Below are 18,365 nucleotides of genomic sequence, written 5' to 3'. Positions count from 1 at the left end.
CCTCTACCTTACATCATGGACATTTCTAATACAGCCAACAAGCTCTCCAATCAGCACCCACTGCTCTCCAGCTCACCCACTTATCATCCAGACACATGAGCAGCTTGAGTCAGATGTGGTGGTCCAGGCACGCTGCAGACAGAGCAGGTACAAAGGGGGTGCATAGGTAACTAAGCTCATCTTTGCCCCACATTTTGCTCCTTGCCTTCCAGCAGCCTTATACTGGTGGCTTACTGCCCCAAAGGGCTAAACCACATCCAAGGACCAACATAGCAGCACCTTGGCTACAAGCTCTATGCCAGCAGCAGGGATAAGGACTTGGCGTAGGACTCTCAACACCACACGTGCAACCCTCTTGTATTAGGGTAATGCTCTCTGGGCTGGATAGATTGGCACTGCAGTGATTGTCTGCCAACGGCATTGCACTAAGTGGTGCTGCTGGACCAGATCATCTGCTGTCTTGTTGCTTTATCCTCCATGGAAAGACAGTTCCTCAGCTTTGCTCCTTATTCCACAACGGTGCATCTTATTTTCCAACTGCAGTCCAGAAACCACCAATCCTGAGGCCGAAATATAATCTACTCCCATCCACCCTCCCCTTCTGCCAGGGACCAGAAATCCCATTGTACTTCCTGTATTCTACTGCCTGAGACAAGCAGGAGACTCCAACTTCGGACAACAGTCCACACATCCATTTTCGTCCCATCTACTCTACACAGTTCAGATAGGAGTACCCCATTCACAGAGCCAGAACAGTATGCTACCTGCCTAGAATGTTACATTGATACTTGGCATTGACTTCACTACAGCTGAAGTTGTGCTGTAAAGGTATGCCTGATAGATGGACGGTGGCAGTTGCAAAGGGTTAGCAGCAGCTGGGTGGTAGAGAGCAGGCCTAGGGCATCCTTAAGGATAGCACTTGCCTGTTGAGAGTCTCAGGGGAGGTATGTGTTAAGGAAGCAGGAGGTCTGCTTCAAGGGGAAGAGAAGGGCAAGGAGCTCAAGGTTGGACTCCACCGTTCCTTATGTTTTTATGTAGAACTCGGTGACTCGGGTAAGCTAAAATCCTGCTCTTATTGTTAATTATATTATGTGTTTGACTCATGAGTAGTGTGGTTTTGAAGGGGTACATTAATGCCGAGCGTGTATCCATATACAATTAAACAACATACTTAAGCAACAGCATATGATCTTGTTGTTTGTGGGTTAGGTCTGCAACCATTGGTGGGTGTATATGTGGGGGAGGGGTCAGAAGTTATGACACAATGATAAACTTTTGTGTGTTACAAGCAAGTAGCAAAGTACTGGAGCATTTTAAACAGTAATCATCCTCTTTGGAAAATATACATAAGGCAAAAATCTTTCCTACTTTCTCAGTGTTTTCAGGAGGCAGTTTTAAAGACTCTTCCAGCTCTTGATAATTCTAGCTTTAAAACAGAAGATTAAAAGCTGAATTTTAGATTTATGCTTTTCTGTTTTTACTACATCATCATTTGCCATGGCATCCATACTGGGCATAATTGTTTTAACCTGCCTAAATAAAGCAATAAACATCAGAGCTAGCAAGAACCAGCTAGCTGGACAGCATAAATGAAGAGATGGGGTGGGAGGGAGAAGAGGAGAAAGTACTTAAACAAGGACTCTGTGGAGATAAATAGGAAGAGAGCATGTTGTGCTGCACGTTTCAACCAGCAACTGTTTGGAATTTGTTCTGATAAAATAGGAAAAGAAAATGACACCCACCCTTTAAAATGCTCTCTGGATAAGTGATGGAAATCGAGGAGTAGCTGGAGAACTAGAAGGCATCAGGGTGGGTGAGCTGAACGCAGTGCACTTTCCCTCCCATAGGTCATTATTTTACCTTTTTCCTTATTGACTCTTGCTCTTAACACCTTCCCTGTTAGGATCCCAAGCCATCCTGCACTTGCCACTTTTGAAAGGACATCCCAGTCATCAACAAGCCTGATAGAAGTAGTCAGGTGGAGGAGAGCCCAAGTGATTGTAGGAGGCAGACTGACAAGCTGGGGATTGCCTTATTTACGTTCTTCACCCTCAGCCCTAGAAAACACTAGGCTTTTTTCGGTCAATTGTGTTGTAAAGAAAATGAGTGAAGTTTATCCAAGCTGAACAGACTCCTCTTACTGTTAAGTCAGCAAAACCAAAGAGGTCAATTTGCCAAACACAAGGATAAAACCGGTTGGCATTTTATTTGTGAGTCCTGGGTATTATAAACAAAGTGCAGCTTTGTCAACTACACTTAATGCAAACTCTTAATCAGTTGATAGTGGGGTTCATGGGTCTGGTTCAGTGGCAATTTCACTCAAAACCTTATCAACCACCACAGGCTTCAGTTTCTCACTTCTGAGCTCAGAATTCTGTTACCACACCTACATTTTGCAGTGTGAATGAGCCTGGTGTTAAACGTCCAATGGTTTTCTGGACTTAGGTAACTCCCATGACATAGATGCAGCCCTGTAAAAGAACTAGTGGTCTTATTTTAAATGCTTTTAATATACATAAAAGTCAATTAAGTACAGATGAAAGGAGTCAAAATAATGCCCTGTAGCTGCAAGGAAAATACAGCTGGGGAAGCAACAATGCAAGTTTTTCCAATAGCCCTGTCAATGTATTTCAAAACCCTGGCCTGAAGGGATCATTTCCTGAGTCAGAACCTCAGTATCCATACCCATTCACTCCTTGCCCTCTCTGGGTATGCCAACATTAGTTCTCAACTGTTACATATTGTGAACAGTTTCCCCACTAGGAGCTGGATCAAGACCAAAACACTTCCTAAAGGTCATTTGACAACCAATAGATGGTAATGACTTGGCCACTGGGGATTTCAACTGCCATCCAATCCCCTACTATCTAGTAGAATACAGAGAAAGAACAGTGCATTATCCTGTAAGATGCTATGCTTTGGAAGTGTAAGGATACACAAAGTTAAATCAGTTAGTTGATAATCATTAGATGCCACACAGGATTTTACTTTGGAAAGACCACAGGCTTGCAGAAGTATAACAATTTCTGAACTCTCTCGTTTCCATTTTCTGTTCACCTGAGCACTTAATTACGCTTTTGCTGCTACAATAAATTTTTCAGCCTGTCAGGTGGGCAGTGGTTTACACAATGTTTAAGTTGCTGGCTAAAGAGCTACCTTACTGTACTTGGCACAGGTGTAAGTGTGCCCATTCTGATCTAGAAGGGTTTTACAGTCACTCTGCACAGTGGGGTAAGGCCCTCAGGAGATGCAAATAGCAGGTGGGTGGAAGTAGCAGGTATTTAACTCTTCCACCATCGCAGGAATCAAATCAGCACTTCTTTGATAGTTATGTAACTTTGCTACTACCTCCCATTCCCCTGACCTGCAGACAGATTTCACCCCACATTTGCCCCTAATCTCATCCACCATGTGTAGTAATGAAACCAGCTGCAAGACAACTGCAGTATGCTTCATGATCCCGGCCATCTATGTCTTCAGAAAGAGATAAAAGAAAACAAGTCAGGTGAGGAAAAAAGTCTGACTTTTCTTTTTCAAATGGGAATTGGATCAGGCCCTAAGGTAAGTTCTTACTAATCGAATAAGGAAGTGTTATACTACACGTGTAAATACATCTAGTCAGTTACAACTGAAAGGGCAGTGGTTGCATGCTTGAAACGTGCATCTGCTACCAGTCTGAAAGGGCCTGCTGTTCTGATTTTAAAAACCCATTTGGGCCTGATTAGTCTTTGAACAGGTGAGCACTGGACATTCAAAACTTGTTTATTTTTCATGTAACAGAAACAAAGCAGTTTTCTGTATTTGTTGGTCTGGCTGTGCCGGTCTAGTGCTCTGCAAGAAATGTGAGTTTGATTCCAGCTTCTGGTATCCTATTCTCTAGAGAGTGAATGCAACCTTGAAAAACTAAAAAGGAAAAAAAACAACAACCCTACATTAAAAAAAAAAGCCTAAAGTTTGGCTCTTAACTCCAGCTATCAGCTCCTGAATGAGTAGCCTGATTTTCAAAAAATCAAACCAGTTCCTATTGAGGTATAGCAGTTTTTGTTTTTAATGTTAGTCTCTATCTTTAGCTCTACTGCCCTAGGCTGAAATCTTGTCAACGGCTAACTAATGAAGGCTGGGCCTGAGCAGTCCTTGGATGGAAGACCTCAAACTGTGCGAGCCTCAAATTGCAAACTGTGCATCATGCTGTAGTCTAGCGAAATCCTCTAGTGTAACACATGAGGAAAAAAATTAAGGATCCTATGGGAATCTTCTCTCTGCATTTACTGACTTTTGTGCCATTAAAAAATCAACTTTAAAAACATTTTTGTGCATAAGATATAGATTGACATTCTATGAGTTTAAAAATTCTTAATTTTTACTATAGGGAAAACAGTTGTGCAAGTGTGTGTACAGTTCTCCATGTAACAAAAAAAGCCAGTTGCTTTCTCCGGTTCTATCGATTTGTCAGCGTGCTTCTGCTTGACATAAAGGCTTCTGTTTTAAGGTCATTTTTTACTTCAGTCCTTCCAGCTGTTGGATGAGTTTTTTTCAGCAACGTGGGCACCTAGGCAAGTCACATAATAGCGAATGATTTTTTTTTTTTTTTTTTTATAAATAAAGGGTGGGGTGGGGTGGAGCATACAAGTGCCGGCCAGTTCTCAGGAAGCCTCCTTTGAAGTGTCATCAAGCTTTGAAAAAAGCTATGAAAGTCAGCACAAAGGATTCTGGAGTGCATCTGAGGAGGAACAGCTGGGTCAGGCTGCCCCCCTGGCACCAGGCCCCAGCACAAGTGCCACCCTCTCTTTTTCTTTGCTCGAGTCTAGTCTTTTGTTCTTGTTCCCCACCCAGCTCCCCCAGTGATCTTTGCTATCCAGGACTTGTTTGTTTATAGCTCCCCCTCTCCAGCACCAAGCTACCTCTGGGTGAGGGGAAGGGACGAGTGGGTGGGATGGGGAGAGTGGAACAGCAGCATGGCTGAGTTGAGTGCCATAGAAGCAGAGGAAGGATGGTTGCAGCCATGTACATGTGAGCCACTCCTGTTACCAGTTACACTAAGGGTAGTTTTCAAGGGATTGCCTGCCTCGTCACTTCTGGCAGCAGCAAATACTTGCAGCGTGAAGCAGGGCATCTTAGGTGTCACAACTTTCCTTTGCCCTGTCCTGTGCTCTCCCTAAGCCTGCTTACGGAAGCCTACCCTACCACCCTCCCAAGTTGGGGGACATGGATTTCACCAATTACTTCCATAAAAGTGGAAGTTGTGTCCCGTCCACCCCTCCTTGATCACATCCATTACAAATTCGATAGTACACACTGAACACAGGAAGTAGCAGTGGTACTGTGCACACAGAACGCAGTGGACCTCTTTAGCCAGCCATACGTACTTGGGGAGGTAGTGAAGGTTCTAGATGCCGTCCAAGGAATGAAAGCAAACGCCGCCAGATAAGGCCGCTTCCCAAAAACATAATCCCGGTCACCAGCCAAAATGCTCTGTGGTCCTAGCAATGGAAAAAAATAGCCATTAATCATGCCGCTCTTTCTGTGGAAGAAGGGTCCTCAGCGGATTCCCTCCCACATCTCTAATTTAAAACCCCTCTCCATCCCCTCCAAAGGCTCCACAGTATGGTGGACTTCCTTGGCTGGGGAAGGTTGGCTAAGATTCTGGGTTATTGCAAGGCAAAGTGATCCACTTGATACACCATCATTTCCAGAGCACTGGTGTGCTGGTCTCTGGACTTTAGTGTTCCTCACTACCACACTAGCCCATGCACGGTTCCTTTCGAAGATAGCTCTTGTTTTTACCAAGAATTTAGAGATCTCCCCCCAACCTCATTTTTTTTTGTGCGAAGGTGGCGATGAGGGAAGGAAGGGGAAAGAAGAAATCTCTTCCTTTTTAAGGTAATGCATGTAAGTGTGATAGCTACCTGCAATCTAAGTGTAATTATTTAATTTACAGTGGAGTCATGGCTCCACCATGAAGTCTAGAAAATTATTTAACTGAGTTACACCTTTGCATATAAAAGTGACTCTAATACAAACTCCAAGACCTTTCAGAAGTATGAATGGCTGAACATTACCATGCCTATTGTCAGCCACCATGCCCAAGTACAGTATTTTCCTCCTGGAATATTACTCTTCCTGATCATCCGGAAGAATGTCCTACAGCAGAGTCATAACTGAACAAGCCATGAACTAATTCACGACAAAAGAAAGTCATTGCACTAAAGCTGGAATCAGTGGGCCCAATTCTCTCACTTTACACCAGTATAAAACTGGAGTCTTATCAGTGAAGAGTGTTATACTTAACAGAAAACCTGGGTTGTCTGTCAGTAGTTATAAAATCAATTCTAAAGCAGCAGTGGTTCTCACCTCTTCAAAGGAGGATTCCAAGTTCATACCAAAGGCTACTCCAATCAGTCCAAAAAGAGAGAGAGAAAAAGTCCCCATGGTCAGCTGTAAGTTCAGTCTCATCATCACATTACGGTGGCTGAAGAAGGGAGAAAGATTTAGGAGATGAACACAGATGATGTTTACTTGCATCCTGCATAAAACTTTATTACTAGACAGCACTACATCAGAACAAATTGACAGAGCAACTCACACCGGTATTAGGCAACACAGAAACAAGAGCTAGTATGTCAAGTGATTTTTCTCCAAAGAGATGTTTTGAAACTGCAGCAGCAATGCACCTCTCAGGAAGCAGACTCTGCTTTGCAATCAGCAGGATCTATGACATCTGGTCACACCTGTTGTAAGTATGTGTGTAAAGTAACAGTAAAAGTTTATGGAAACTTACATTTTGTTTTCTTACCATTAACTATAGGAATTTATAAATGATGATTTAAAAGAAACATTTACTGTTACCTTGCAAGTATACTTACAAAGAAGCAGAGGGTCAGAAAATGCTGTGGACAGTAAAGCAGAGTCTACTTTGGGGCATTCCACATCCACCTCTTCTCAACTCTTGCTGGCCTCCAGATGGAGTGTCCACTCCGAATGCTTCTTGAGGTAACTCCCCACTTAAGGAGGAGGAGAGAATATCATACACTGCTTTTCAACAGTAGCTTATATGATACCCTTCAAGATGTTAAGACTATAAATTATTTTTAAATACAGAAAACTGAAGAAGTTGATTAGTGCGTAATAACAAATTTCAGCCTTTTTATTTACAATAGTTTAGTCTTAATAAAGCTAAATATTTGATGCAAACTAAGCTGATTACTGTACCATCATGCTTAGTGCAGATGCAACATTTATTGGATAGCAGAAGATGTGACCCAGGAAAACCAGGGGCATGTTCTGGAAGGCAGACACCAACACTTAAGCGCAACCTACATTTAAGAGTCAATTCAAGTTTCAGTTTTGCTGCATTACATAGCAATTCTTCACAAAGCAGCTATATTTTCCCCATGAACATCTGGGTATTTCTTTTAACTATTACCTCCCCAGAACCACAAGGAATGAGCGCCTCCAAGTCTTGGTTCCCAATGTCTGCTCTCAGACTCGAATTCAAAAAAGGGTAAACCAGCACCAATTTCTGCAAAGCTTCTGGCAGTATAACAAGTAGTATGTGTCATAAGGATAGTTAACCTGTCCAGGTTGATGAAGATGATACTTTCGGAATCATCAATCAATACTCTGAGTTCACGTGCTTCATTAGCGAGATCTTCGGCTTGTCTGTAATAATTCTCCAGCAGCAGCTCCATTTCCTCTGCATGGTCAATTCCAGACATGCTCTCCTCACTGTGAGCAACAATTTATATTTTCTAGTTACGGATCAGCAATGTACTTAACAACATGTTTACATGTTCTGAAGCATGGGCCCAGAATGAAGTGATAAGGGAAAAACTCTGCATGAGTCCTGTTTGACAACAATGCAGCAAAATCCAGTTAGGCACATGGGGAACTTCTGCTGTTACAAAGAGTGTAATCAAAAAAAAGGTACGTGCTTTTCCAATGTCTATTAGCTGAAGAGCAAAAAAAGTCAGTTACTTTGGTCAGTAAAATGGGTAACATTTGCCATGCTATAAACATGCAGAGGCAATGTATAAATATTAGTGTCCCAGCATCACATTGTGACATTTTTAAGAGAGATTGTTAATTTTCTGGTGCCCTCAAACGTGGAAGTTGACAGTGATGCTGTTAACACTCCCTTCTGTTCCCCCATACAGTGAGGGCTAAGTTGTATACATAATATTGAAATCTACTTGGCACTTACATGTGTTTTTTAGGTGCACATCGACAATAACTGAAGCATTTTAGTTGAAGCATTTTGTGGACAGAGGAACTGATGACAGCAGCGTAACAGTCAGTATGTGAAACTGCTGGCACTATCCCCCTTCCTGAAGTTTGAGAGATCTCAGTCCTACTGGATGAATCATAGGTGCCTGGTAGCATCCACAAGGCCCAGAGCACCTAGCCAGTCACCTGCTCTACAACAGGCATACAAGTTTCCGGAGTTAACTTTTTGGATCTTTCTTTTGACTAGGCAAACAGTGAGGTCTCCGAGAGCCACGACAGCCCTCTTGTATTTTTAAGACATCAGTAATGCTGCTAACACTATGCTCACACTGCAATGGGATACAACACCTTTTAAAAAGAGGTAAAGCATTATGGTTTAAAAACATTGTATAGATCTTTTTTTTGAGGGGAGGGGAGAGAAACAATCTAATCTGGTATTCAGGTTGTCTTTGGACAAGACACATTTTAAAAAGTGTTCTGGATTACCCAACTTTACTTACAATACTTGTGGATCTGTCCATTTAGTTAGACAGAGCTCTTCTATTAATTCCTCTTCATCTAAGATTTTCAGGATTGTTTCTTTGAAAACTTTAAGATCTGTTTCTAATTCTGACAAACTAAAGGAAAAACAAACAGGCATAAACAATCAGGCAATCCCATTTGCATTACTGTAGAGAGGTAATATTTTCATTTCCCCTGGATCTTGCTGGAATGAGTCACTGGGGAAGAGTTTCTTAGAAAATTTAAATCCCCATTTTGCATTTAGCCATGGTACTGGTCCATTCTGGGACCAACTGCCCCAAAATCACCAAAACCTTAACGGAAAAGGATTTAGCGGTGTATTCTGGGCATATTTCAAGGGTTCGTGAGCACTTGGAGAAACAAGTAATTTGATTCAGACAATTGTATCATCTGTTGTATTGACACACAGCATAGCCCAATAAGTTCACGTGTACTCAAATGGTTTGAAGAGTGGTTTCAGCTCCTGATTTTACATTACAATGAACATATTAAATTGCCTAGTACTAATTTTTTGGCATTATACACAGTTTTAGAAGGTAGACTAAAAATCCCAAAGTGGGATTTCATTTTTTTCCAACTAGATAGTTCATACATTTGAATTTACAATGACAAATTGCATAACTCAAAAGTAGTTTTCTAGGAAATGTATATTGTACACAATTTTCTGAAGTTCAGCTATGCTCCCCATTGCTTACTCTTATTTACCTCTTGCCATTTTGTAGCAAAATGTGTAGTTTACTTCTATCCACAGACAGTAGCTTGGGATCCACTAGAGCTTCCAGCGTCTCAACGATCTGAGGTTGCAAAACGTTAAGTCTCCCTTGCAGATTGCTGATCTAGATAATAACATGATCCTTCATAAGAATTAAAATAATCCTTTTAGAAGGGTTTGGGCAACTGACTCCTCACACCGAACACAGAATTCACTGTTACACTCAGGTATGCAATCTACTTTTTCAATACATAGGAGCTATCTGGAATACAGCTAACATTAACAAGATAAAGTTTACCCACTGCAATAGTTTTTTAACAAAATTTTACATAAAACTGAAACATCATGCCAACTACTGAATAAACGTGGTATGAGGTTCATGTGTCTGAAATCTGGTCAACCTTAAGTGGTGTCACATTTCCATTAACATTCATAATCTTTAAGGCCAGAAGGGACTATCATAATCATCTAGTCCAGGGAGTCTCTCAACAATTTTTTTGGTGGCCTCAAAGTGCGGCTGCCAGTAATTCTTGCTGGTGGTCGCTCTGACAATTTTTCCTAAAATATTTAATTAACTTTATGAAAAACAAATAAATATGCACCTATACATATCCAAATCATTGTAATTTATAGGGTATTTTTTCAGACTCAATAATAAAAATACTGTACAGTTGTCTCTATTCTTTACTGGACCTAAGCAGAACAGAAACACAAAAAAAGTGGTTTTGCACATTCTTGTCTTTTTTTTGTTGTCATTTCTTTTGCTTTTTTAAAAAGATTTGCTACCTAGTAAGTCTGCTGCTGTGAACAGTGGTATTTGGATGTTTGTTAATATCACTTTTCACACCAGACTTACTAACTAGCTGGGAGAGCATGAAAAGTGATATTAACAAACACAAATATCAATTTTCACAGCAGACTTACTGTCTCCTGGCTTGCCAGGACTGAAAGTCCTGGATGGGGAGGTGGGTAGGCAGGGAATGGGGGCCAGAGGCGATGCAGGCGGGTGGTGAGCCCAGGGCTAGCACCTGCTGCAGTGTTCAGGGCTAGAGCCAAATGTTCCCTCTAATTGTTTACATCTCTGTGGAATGAATTTTGTTATTTGCCCCAATATGGAGTTGGGGTGGGGCCGAGGGCTGGAGTGCACGGGGGAGGGCTCTGACTGAGGGTCTGGGCTCTGGGGTGGGGCCGAGGATGAGAGGTTTGGGGTGCAGGAAAGGGCTCAGAGCTAGGGCAGTGGGTTGGGGTCTGTGTGGGGGGGTGCAGGCTCTGGGGTGAGGCGGCATCAGAGGTTTGGGGTGCAGGCTGCCCGGGGCTGTGGCAGGGAGGCGCCTCTCCCGGACCAGGCAGCTCTCTCGGCACAGCAGCCCGGGGGTGGGGGACAGTGCCTCTCCCCACCGGGGCAGCTCCGGGGCTGGGGCCTGGGGAAGAGATGCCTTTCCCTGGCTGGGGCGGGGCCGCAGGAGAGGTGCCTCTCTCCACCTGTGCAGCCCTTGATAGCCTGCTGCACAGCTTAGAGGGAGCTTAGGCGAAAGCCCAAAGTCCCACAATTGGAGCCTGCCGCCCGCCATCCCAAGGCTGAAGTCCGAGCCCCACAGCCCCTGGGAAATCACTGGCTGTCTGCTCTTCATGGATCCGGGGGGGGACAGGATCCAACCTCTGCTGATGGCCCCGGGGGACAGGCCACTGCTTTGCCCCCCCACCCAGTCACTGCCCAGGAGGCTGTGGCCACAAGAAAAGCCATTGGTGATCGCATTCGAGAAATGCTGATCTAGTCTGACCTACTGCATAATACAGGCCAGAGAACCTCCCCCAGTAATTTCGACATCAAAACGTAATTTTATGTTTCAGCATATATCTGTCAATCTTGATTTAAAAACTCCAAGCGATGAAGAATCCATTGTGCCCCTTGGTAAGTTCTTTCAATAGTTAATTCTCCTCACTGCTAAATGTTTGCCTAGATCCCGCATAACCAAAACAAACAACAACAAAAACCACCAAGCCCAAAGCAAACCCAAAATATTTCTAGAATAGAAAATTATACTGTCATTCCCATGAAACAACGTTTTCAAAAGTAGCTAAAGTAACCAGAAGCTCACCCAATATTGCAGTATTGCTTCTATGGCTCTAAATTCAAAGGGCAAGGAATATGTAACTAGCTGCCCGTCTCCAGACAGCTGAGACGCAAGTTCTTGGAACAGCCAGTGCTCCATATTTAAACTGCGATAATCTAGTATCAGAAGAAACTCTGGTGTTACCACAGCCTTCAAAAACTGAAAAAGAGAATGCAGTTAGGCAGCCAGCTAATACTTTATGAAGGTTTCTAATTTTCTCATTGACACTTAATGCATTTCAGAATTCGGTTTTCTATAAAACCACTTCCCATAAGGGGACTGTTATGATAATCTTTGTTTTTTATTTACCTAGATTTTTATGCCACACTCGTGTCCAGGGTACCCAAGTGTCTATCTTCCACTGTCATTCCCCCCGCAACCCCTGAAGTATATGGACTGGACTGACATTGGAAGCACTTCCTTTAGTGTACTCGAAGAGGCCTCTGGTGTTACTGGAGGACAGGAAGAAAGAAAGATTCTCCAAATTTTTTTAGCTGTGCTCATCCTGTGCCTCTAAAAATTCTCATCATGCCCACAAAGGGAAAATTTTTGGCCCTCCTGAATAGGGACGGCCATTCTACAAAAGACAAGGAGCTCATTATTATGAAGTGCAACATGAAGTGCTTCTGCTTGCTAGATATTCAGTGCCAGAGTTATCTGTAAGGACAGATGGATAATAATATATGCAAGGCCACAGATAGCCAGTATTAAAAGGGCCCTGGATCTCACTAGAACATGACTGAATTGGCAACTGAGACATAGTTCAAGTGTATTTTAACATCTATTGACACCTATAAAGAGATTTAAGACCCACTGAAGTTAATGAAAATAAAAATATCACTTTACCTCCATTCTAATGATAATCCTGTTGTTTCTAGTTGCAATGCTCATTAGATGCTGAAATCTTAGATCTCGAGCTTGAAGACCCAGTTCCTGGTACAATTCTGTTTTCTTTCTTTCTACCAAGAAGACATTTAAAAAGAAAAATGTTATCTGGGAAAAATAACATGTTTTATAAATTATGGATTAGTTTGTTTTGCAGTTTTAGAAAGAAACTAACTCGATAGTACTTCCCGCCTTGATCATCCAATATAATTCTGTCTAACACAGCAAAATAGTCATAACTTGGGTGGAAGAGAACTCCCTTTGTGGGATAGCTCAGTGGTTTGGGCATTGGCCTGCTAAACCCAGGGTTGTGAGTTCAATCCTTGAGGGGGCCACTTAGGGATCTGGGGCAAAAATTGGTCCTGCCTAGTGAAGGCAGGGGGCTGGACTCGATGACCTTTCAAGGTCCCTTCCAGTTCTAGGAGATTGGTATATCTCCAATTATTTATTTATTTTATTTTTATTTAATAAAGAAAAGTCTAAAAGTAACCAAAATAACAGGCAAAGACAGTAAGTTTCATGTTAGAACACTTTAGCAAAGCTCATGTCAAGCACGTGTCATGTCACAAAGGTATCCCAAGAAGGAAAAATATACTGGTGGTGGACTGGGACAAAGAGGAAAAGGATGAAAGCAAAACAGAACCACACGAGATGTTAGTCATATTGCTTAATGCACTATCGGAAGGTGCTCAGATTCTACTCTGATGAATGTGGTGTAAGAGTTTGTGTAGAATAGACGAATAAAACCAAGGGAAATGCTGCAACACCGACAGTTATCTAAACCCAGAAAAGCTTCTTGAATTGAACCAGTATAAATTTCCACTTAGAAAATTCTATATTGCACAAAAGAGCAAATAGGAAAAGAAAATGAAAACTCTACCTACCAAAAGAGGTAATATTTCCTTCCTTGTCAAATTTCATCTAAAGGGGGGAAAAAGAGAAAAAAGAAAACACGGAAGTAGGTATTTTGTTCTAAAAAAGCTGCTATAACATACAGGAAAGGAGTTGTGTGAAATTGCTTATATTTGCTTTGAATTCTAGTGGGGGTGAATCAGTCCACTTATTAAGGAGGGGCAAGTTATGCTATTCTGTCGTCTCTGCTAATACTTCTCAGGTAATTATGAACGCCTTAGACAACGTATTTCAGGTCATTTGAACATGTTGATGCTACACATGGTACCTGGAAAGCAGCACCTATTAAAATATTTTTCAGACATACACCAATTAAGTTCATAACTATATCTTTGGCTCGCACTGATATCTACTTCCCAGGAAGAATTTTTTTTTAAACAGAGAATGAAATTTTTGTGTTGGCACAAGAGGAGCTCTTTACATTTTGTGTTTCAAATTTTGTTGTTTCATCTTGTGTTGTTTTAACTGAACAATTTACAAGGCAAAGCGCAACAAAAGTGGGGGGCTATTCACTCCCTGATTTTTGAATGGTATTTACTGTGTAATTCCACTATGTGTAAGTGAAGGAATAGATAGCATGCTAATGTAACAAAGCAAGGAATAATTTGTTTCTAACACCTTATTTACTTTTCATTTATATTCCAAGGCATTAACATAACGAGTATTTTCTGTAAACTTAAAGTCATTTTATTGGAAAAACTGCAAGAATTGATTTGATCAAAGCTTTTGCACTCTTGCTTTGAGATATGTAGCTTATTCAAGAGCTATTCATAATTTTTTTTTTTTTTTTTAAAGCTAGTAGCAGTATATAAGAGGAAACAACTATGTGGTTCTCATTGTAGCATCAGGCCTGTACGTGTACCAATGCTCTCAACTGTCTGCTTTCATGTGGGATCACATCATCTTCTCTCAGCTGCAAACCTACAAAAAGATATTCTTCCTTCAACCACTGGCTGTCCTGCATTGCAGCTACCACATTCCATGACATTAATACAGTGGTCCCCAACGCAGTGCTTGCGGGGCATTTATGTGCGCCTGCCTACTGACAAGGGAGCACTTTCGCCGGACAACCAGCAAAATGCAGCAATGCCAAGAAGCAGGGGCGGCTCTAGGATTTCCGCCGCCCCAAGCAGGGCGGCACGCCACGGGGGGCGCTCTAGCGGTCGCCGGTCCCGCGGCTCCGGTGGACCTCCCGCAGACGTGGCTGTGGAGGGTCCGCTGGTCCTGCGGCTCTGGTGAACCTCCCGCAGGCATGCCTGCGGATGCTCCACCGGAGCCGTGGGACCAGCGGCCCCTCCGCAGGCATGTCTGCGGGAGGTCTACCGGAGCCGCCTGCCGCCCTCCCGCTGGGACGCCGCCCCAAGCGCGCGCTTGGCGCGCTGGGGTCTAGAGCCGGCCCTGCCAAGAAGTGTCGCCGCCAAAATGCCGCTGCTTCTCGGCGGCATTTCGGCAGCAACGCTTCTCAATGATGCCGGTTCTTGGCGGTATTTTGGCAGCTGGGCGCCCGCCACACTCTTCTGGGAACATGAATATACTATTGCAACAGAAAGGTTGGGGACCACTGCGTTAATGAGAAAAAAAGGCAAAAATAGTGTATTTTTAATAGCGAAAGCATGTATTTTACAAAAATTCTTCAACAGTTAAACTGTGTCTTCATGATTAAATTGTGAGTTAACAAGAATTATCTTCTCATAAAAAAAAGCATCCTGGTATTTTGCTAGCACATTATAATACTCCTGTTGCAAATATATCGTCATAAACATAACTTTCCTTCAAATCAGGGTTTTTAAAACAGTTATTTAGTAATAGCCACACATTATGAACACATCATGGACAACGACCAGTTCTGTCAAATAATAGTTTGAGAAAAACACAGGCTGATTAGCTTGGAAAAATTGTCCTTTGTTGAAACCTTTCAATACACTTACCACTGCAAACACAGGGACTACGCTGGCTAAGGTGGCTTGAGAGGCCTCTGTCGCTGAGTGTCGACCCAGTTCATCTGCAGAAAGACACACGGCAGTTATAATTTTCTATTACCAGCACACGGTCTTTTGATAAATACATACTTTTTTCTTCTCTTGCACACTAGGTGGAAAACTGTCATAAGGAACCCAGTTAAATACAATTTCGCTTAAAAAAAACCCCAAACAACCCAGCTGATTTAAGAGGCATCGTCAACTTAAATTCTAATATAAATAAAATTCCTTGAGCCAACGTTTGTGGCTTTACGACCGTTTTCTTATTCAGAATGTTTCTCCTCATTGTTGTGTGAAAGACCCATACAAACAGGAGAAACTAACTATACCTAAAGTACCATCAAGTCTGCAAAGTAAACACATTTCCTTTCCACCTGTTTGTGGTAATCTTGTTTTACTTGCAACAATAATAGGTAAAAAAATAGAAATTAGATTAAATTGGAGTATCCTTTAAGAACACAAAGCAGCTGCAATAAAGAATAACACTCCAGTCCTACAAGGAGCTCTGTGTAGCTCTACAAGTCTACCTGCATGAAGTTGACTGTAGGGACTGGGGCCTACATTTGTTGAGCAAATGAGTTATTAGTGCACTATGGTAATGAATAATACCTAGTTCTTAGATAGTGCTTTTCAACAGTAGATCACAGTGCTTTACAAAGCAGGTCAGTATCATTATGCCATTTTACAGATAAGAAAATGGAGGCACGGAGAAGCAAAGTGACTTGTCCAAGGTCACCCAGTAGGCCTGTGGCAGAGTAGGGTATAAAATGGAGGTCTCCTGTGCCAGGCCAATGGTCTATCTGCTAGGCCACTTCCCCTCCTTACCTAACAGAAAGGCCTTGCAAACATTCACATGCTTTGTGCATAGTAGTCCCACTGACTTCAGCGAGACTACCCTGTGTTTAAATGTAAAAAGTGAAAAGAACAGGAGTACTTGTGGCACCTTAGAGACTTACAAATTTGTTAGTCTCTAAGGTGCCACAAGTACTCTTGTTCTTTCTGCGGATACAGACTAACATGGCTGCTACTCTGAAACCTGTAAAAAGTGAGTAAGTGTTTGCAGGATGGAAGGCCTTAATCCGTGTTTCATACTGCATGGGCTGCTGGTAAATGACTGACAGGCTCAGCCAGAACTTCAAAGGAGCAGTGTGTCCATTTTCTTAGTTAGCTGTTAATTATGTAGACATAAACCTATTTGTGGTTTAGTTGGATGTTACTGGAAAAGGAGTTTGGAAATTACAGCAATGGCCGTAATCCTGCCATTGACTGTGTGGGGGACACCCCTATGCCTTAATTGTCCCCACTACACAGCTCCCAAGCAGTCAATTGCAGGATCAGGTCCACTATTTACAATTAGGCACCTAAATAAAAGCAGCCTACTTTTCAAAGAAGCCGAGCACCCACAACTCCAAAATTCAGGCCATTTATTTAAGGTTTAGGCACAGAGAGATGAAATTGTGGCCTAATACTTCAGGAAGATATAAAAAAAGGTTGTAAGTGCCAAATGAATTCAGAAACTAACTAGTGTCCTGATTTTATAGGGGCAGTCCTGATATTTGGGGCTTTGTCTTATATAGGTACCTATTCCCCCCACCCCCATCTTGATTTTTCCACACTTGCTATCTGGTCCCCCTAAAACACACACTGATAGACTTATAACTACCTACCTACTCCCTGGCCCCATTTCCAGGCCTGAACAGGGTGGAACAATAACTGTGCACCCCACAGGGTAACCAGATAGCAAGTGTGAAAAATCGGGATGGGGGGTGGACGGTAATAGCGGCCTATATAAGACAAAGCCCCAACTATCAGGACACCTGGTCACCCTAGGAAGTGGAGACCCGTGCCCGTGGGTTTAAGGCTTGCTCAGTGGGGTGGGCGCTTGGCTGCAGGATTAGCGCCGCTGTGGGTTTAGAAAAGCCTCTCCCCGCGGCGGGGCCAGTCCCTGCCCTGCAGCCAGCTCTCCCTACGCCGGAGCAGCCGAGTCCCGGGGCGAGGAGTAGGAAAAACGCCCAGGGGAGGCACCGGGGGTGACGTGAGGGTAACTCAAAAGGTGGGGCTTTCGCTCCGGAGCCGATCCGCCTCCCCCCGGCCGGGCAGCCACCAGGGCCGGCCGGGCCGTGTGCGGTGCCCCCCGCCCGGGGCACGACTTACTTGCCCAGCGCCACGGCTGCCCGCGGGGAGCTGCGGCCCCCCGCCGCGGCCCGCGCTGCCCAGGCCCGGGCGCGGCGCAGCAGGGCCCCCCGCCGCCGCCGCTCAGCCGCCGCGCCCCCCACGCTGCTGCTGCGGCGAGCAGGCGGCGGCAGCTCCCCCGCCCGTAGCGGCCCGGCGAGGCGGGGAGGAGCCAGCGGCGGAACATGGGCCGGCTCTGTGGGGGGCTCCCGGCCGCTTGCAGGCCCCAGCGGCGCCCGCCCGGTTGCACACACGCGGGAGCCGGGCAGAGGCGGAGCAGGGGGCGGGGTCTGGTGCTGCAGAGCCCCGGCCGCGGGCGGAGGCAGCCCGCTGGCTCGCAATGCCGAGCCCGAGGTGCCCGGGCGGGCGCCCCACTGCCTGCCCTTCTCCGCGCCGATCATTCACTGCTCCATAGCCCCGGGCAGCACCCTCGGGCCTGGCCGCCCCGCAAGGTAAGGGGCTGACTGGAGCCCTTGGGCCAGGCGCGGAGAAGCTGAATGACCCGCACAAGGTCACACGGTGAGAGTTAATGGCCCCGCTGGGCGGGAGAGAACCCACCTGTTCGCATCTCGCTCTTGTGCCCTCTCCAGTAGGACTGGGATGGGGGAAGCACCTGACAATGACATGGGATGTTCTTAATTTTTTCCCCGTTTGAGTTCAGCACAGCTCTTTTGCTCTAACCAAACATCTCGTAAGCATATCAACCGAATACATTTTGAACATACATCTAAGCACCAAGATGAACCGGTCAATTGAGGCTTAAGTTAAATTAGGATTTAGCTGCAGTTGAAAGTTAGGAAGGATTAGATTAAGGTGTGAATTTAAAGCTGTTCCTGAGTGAGTCCA

General features: G+C 44.0%; 2 protein-coding genes across 5 annotated transcripts in view; one reads left to right on the top strand and one right to left on the bottom strand.

Annotated features, from left to right (window-relative positions):
• Positions 1 to 1,282: 1,282 nt before the first annotated feature.
• On the bottom strand, positions 1,283 to 18,232 carry MRS2 (magnesium transporter MRS2). 3 transcript variants are annotated; one of them, XM_039523821.1, is made up of 11 exons: positions 18,078 to 18,232; positions 15,297 to 15,370; positions 13,341 to 13,377; positions 12,418 to 12,530; positions 11,557 to 11,730; positions 9,451 to 9,581; positions 8,724 to 8,840; positions 7,573 to 7,725; positions 6,352 to 6,469; positions 5,367 to 5,480; positions 1,283 to 4,549 (listed from the first exon to the last, which is right to left on the bottom strand). In XM_039523821.1, exons 1-11 carry the CDS (start codon positions 18,085 to 18,087, stop codon positions 4,439 to 4,441), a joined length of 1,152 nt encoding a protein of 383 aa, XP_039379755.1. In that variant the 5' UTR covers positions 18,088 to 18,232; the 3' UTR covers positions 1,283 to 4,438. The 3 variants fall into 3 exon arrangements, with proteins under 3 accessions (XP_039379755.1, XP_039379757.1, XP_039379754.1); XM_039523820.1 differs by lacking the exon at positions 18,078 to 18,232 and adding an exon at positions 17,502 to 17,840 and having other exon boundaries at positions 2,167 to 4,549; XM_039523823.1 differs by lacking the exon at positions 18,078 to 18,232 and having other exon boundaries at positions 12,418 to 12,526.
• Positions 17,902 to 18,365, top strand: part of DCDC2 (doublecortin domain containing 2) — a 123,389-nt gene continuing 122,925 nt past the window's right edge. Inside the window, exon 1 of one of the 2 annotated variants that reach the window (XM_039523812.1) lies at positions 17,902 to 17,971. The gene's annotated coding sequence lies outside the window, so the exon portion shown is untranslated. Of the gene's footprint in view, positions 17,972 to 18,004; positions 18,039 to 18,365 lie in introns of those variants that run through there. The other variant, XM_039523811.1, reaches the window with a different exon arrangement.

The sequence above is a fragment of the Mauremys reevesii genome, linkage group 2 (assembly GCF_016161935.1).
Source record: "Mauremys reevesii isolate NIE-2019 linkage group 2, ASM1616193v1, whole genome shotgun sequence".
Lineage (NCBI taxonomy): Eukaryota > Metazoa > Chordata > Testudines > Geoemydidae > Mauremys > Mauremys reevesii.
This window is presented reverse-complemented; position numbering and strand designations above follow the sequence as displayed.

Coding starts and splice junctions, on each gene's coding strand:
- MRS2 (XM_039523820.1), bottom strand. CDS start 17,706: ATGTTCCGCCGCTGGCTCCTCCCCGCCTCGCCGGGCCGCTACGGGCGG. Junction 11,731..12,417: donor GGATTATCATTAGAATGGAG/GTAAAGTGATAT, acceptor TCTCTTTTTCAG/TTTTTGAAGGCTGTGGTAAC. Junction 9,582..11,556: donor AAGCAATACTGCAATATTGG/GTGAGCTTCTGG, acceptor GTTATTATCTAG/ATCAGCAATCTGCAAGGGAG.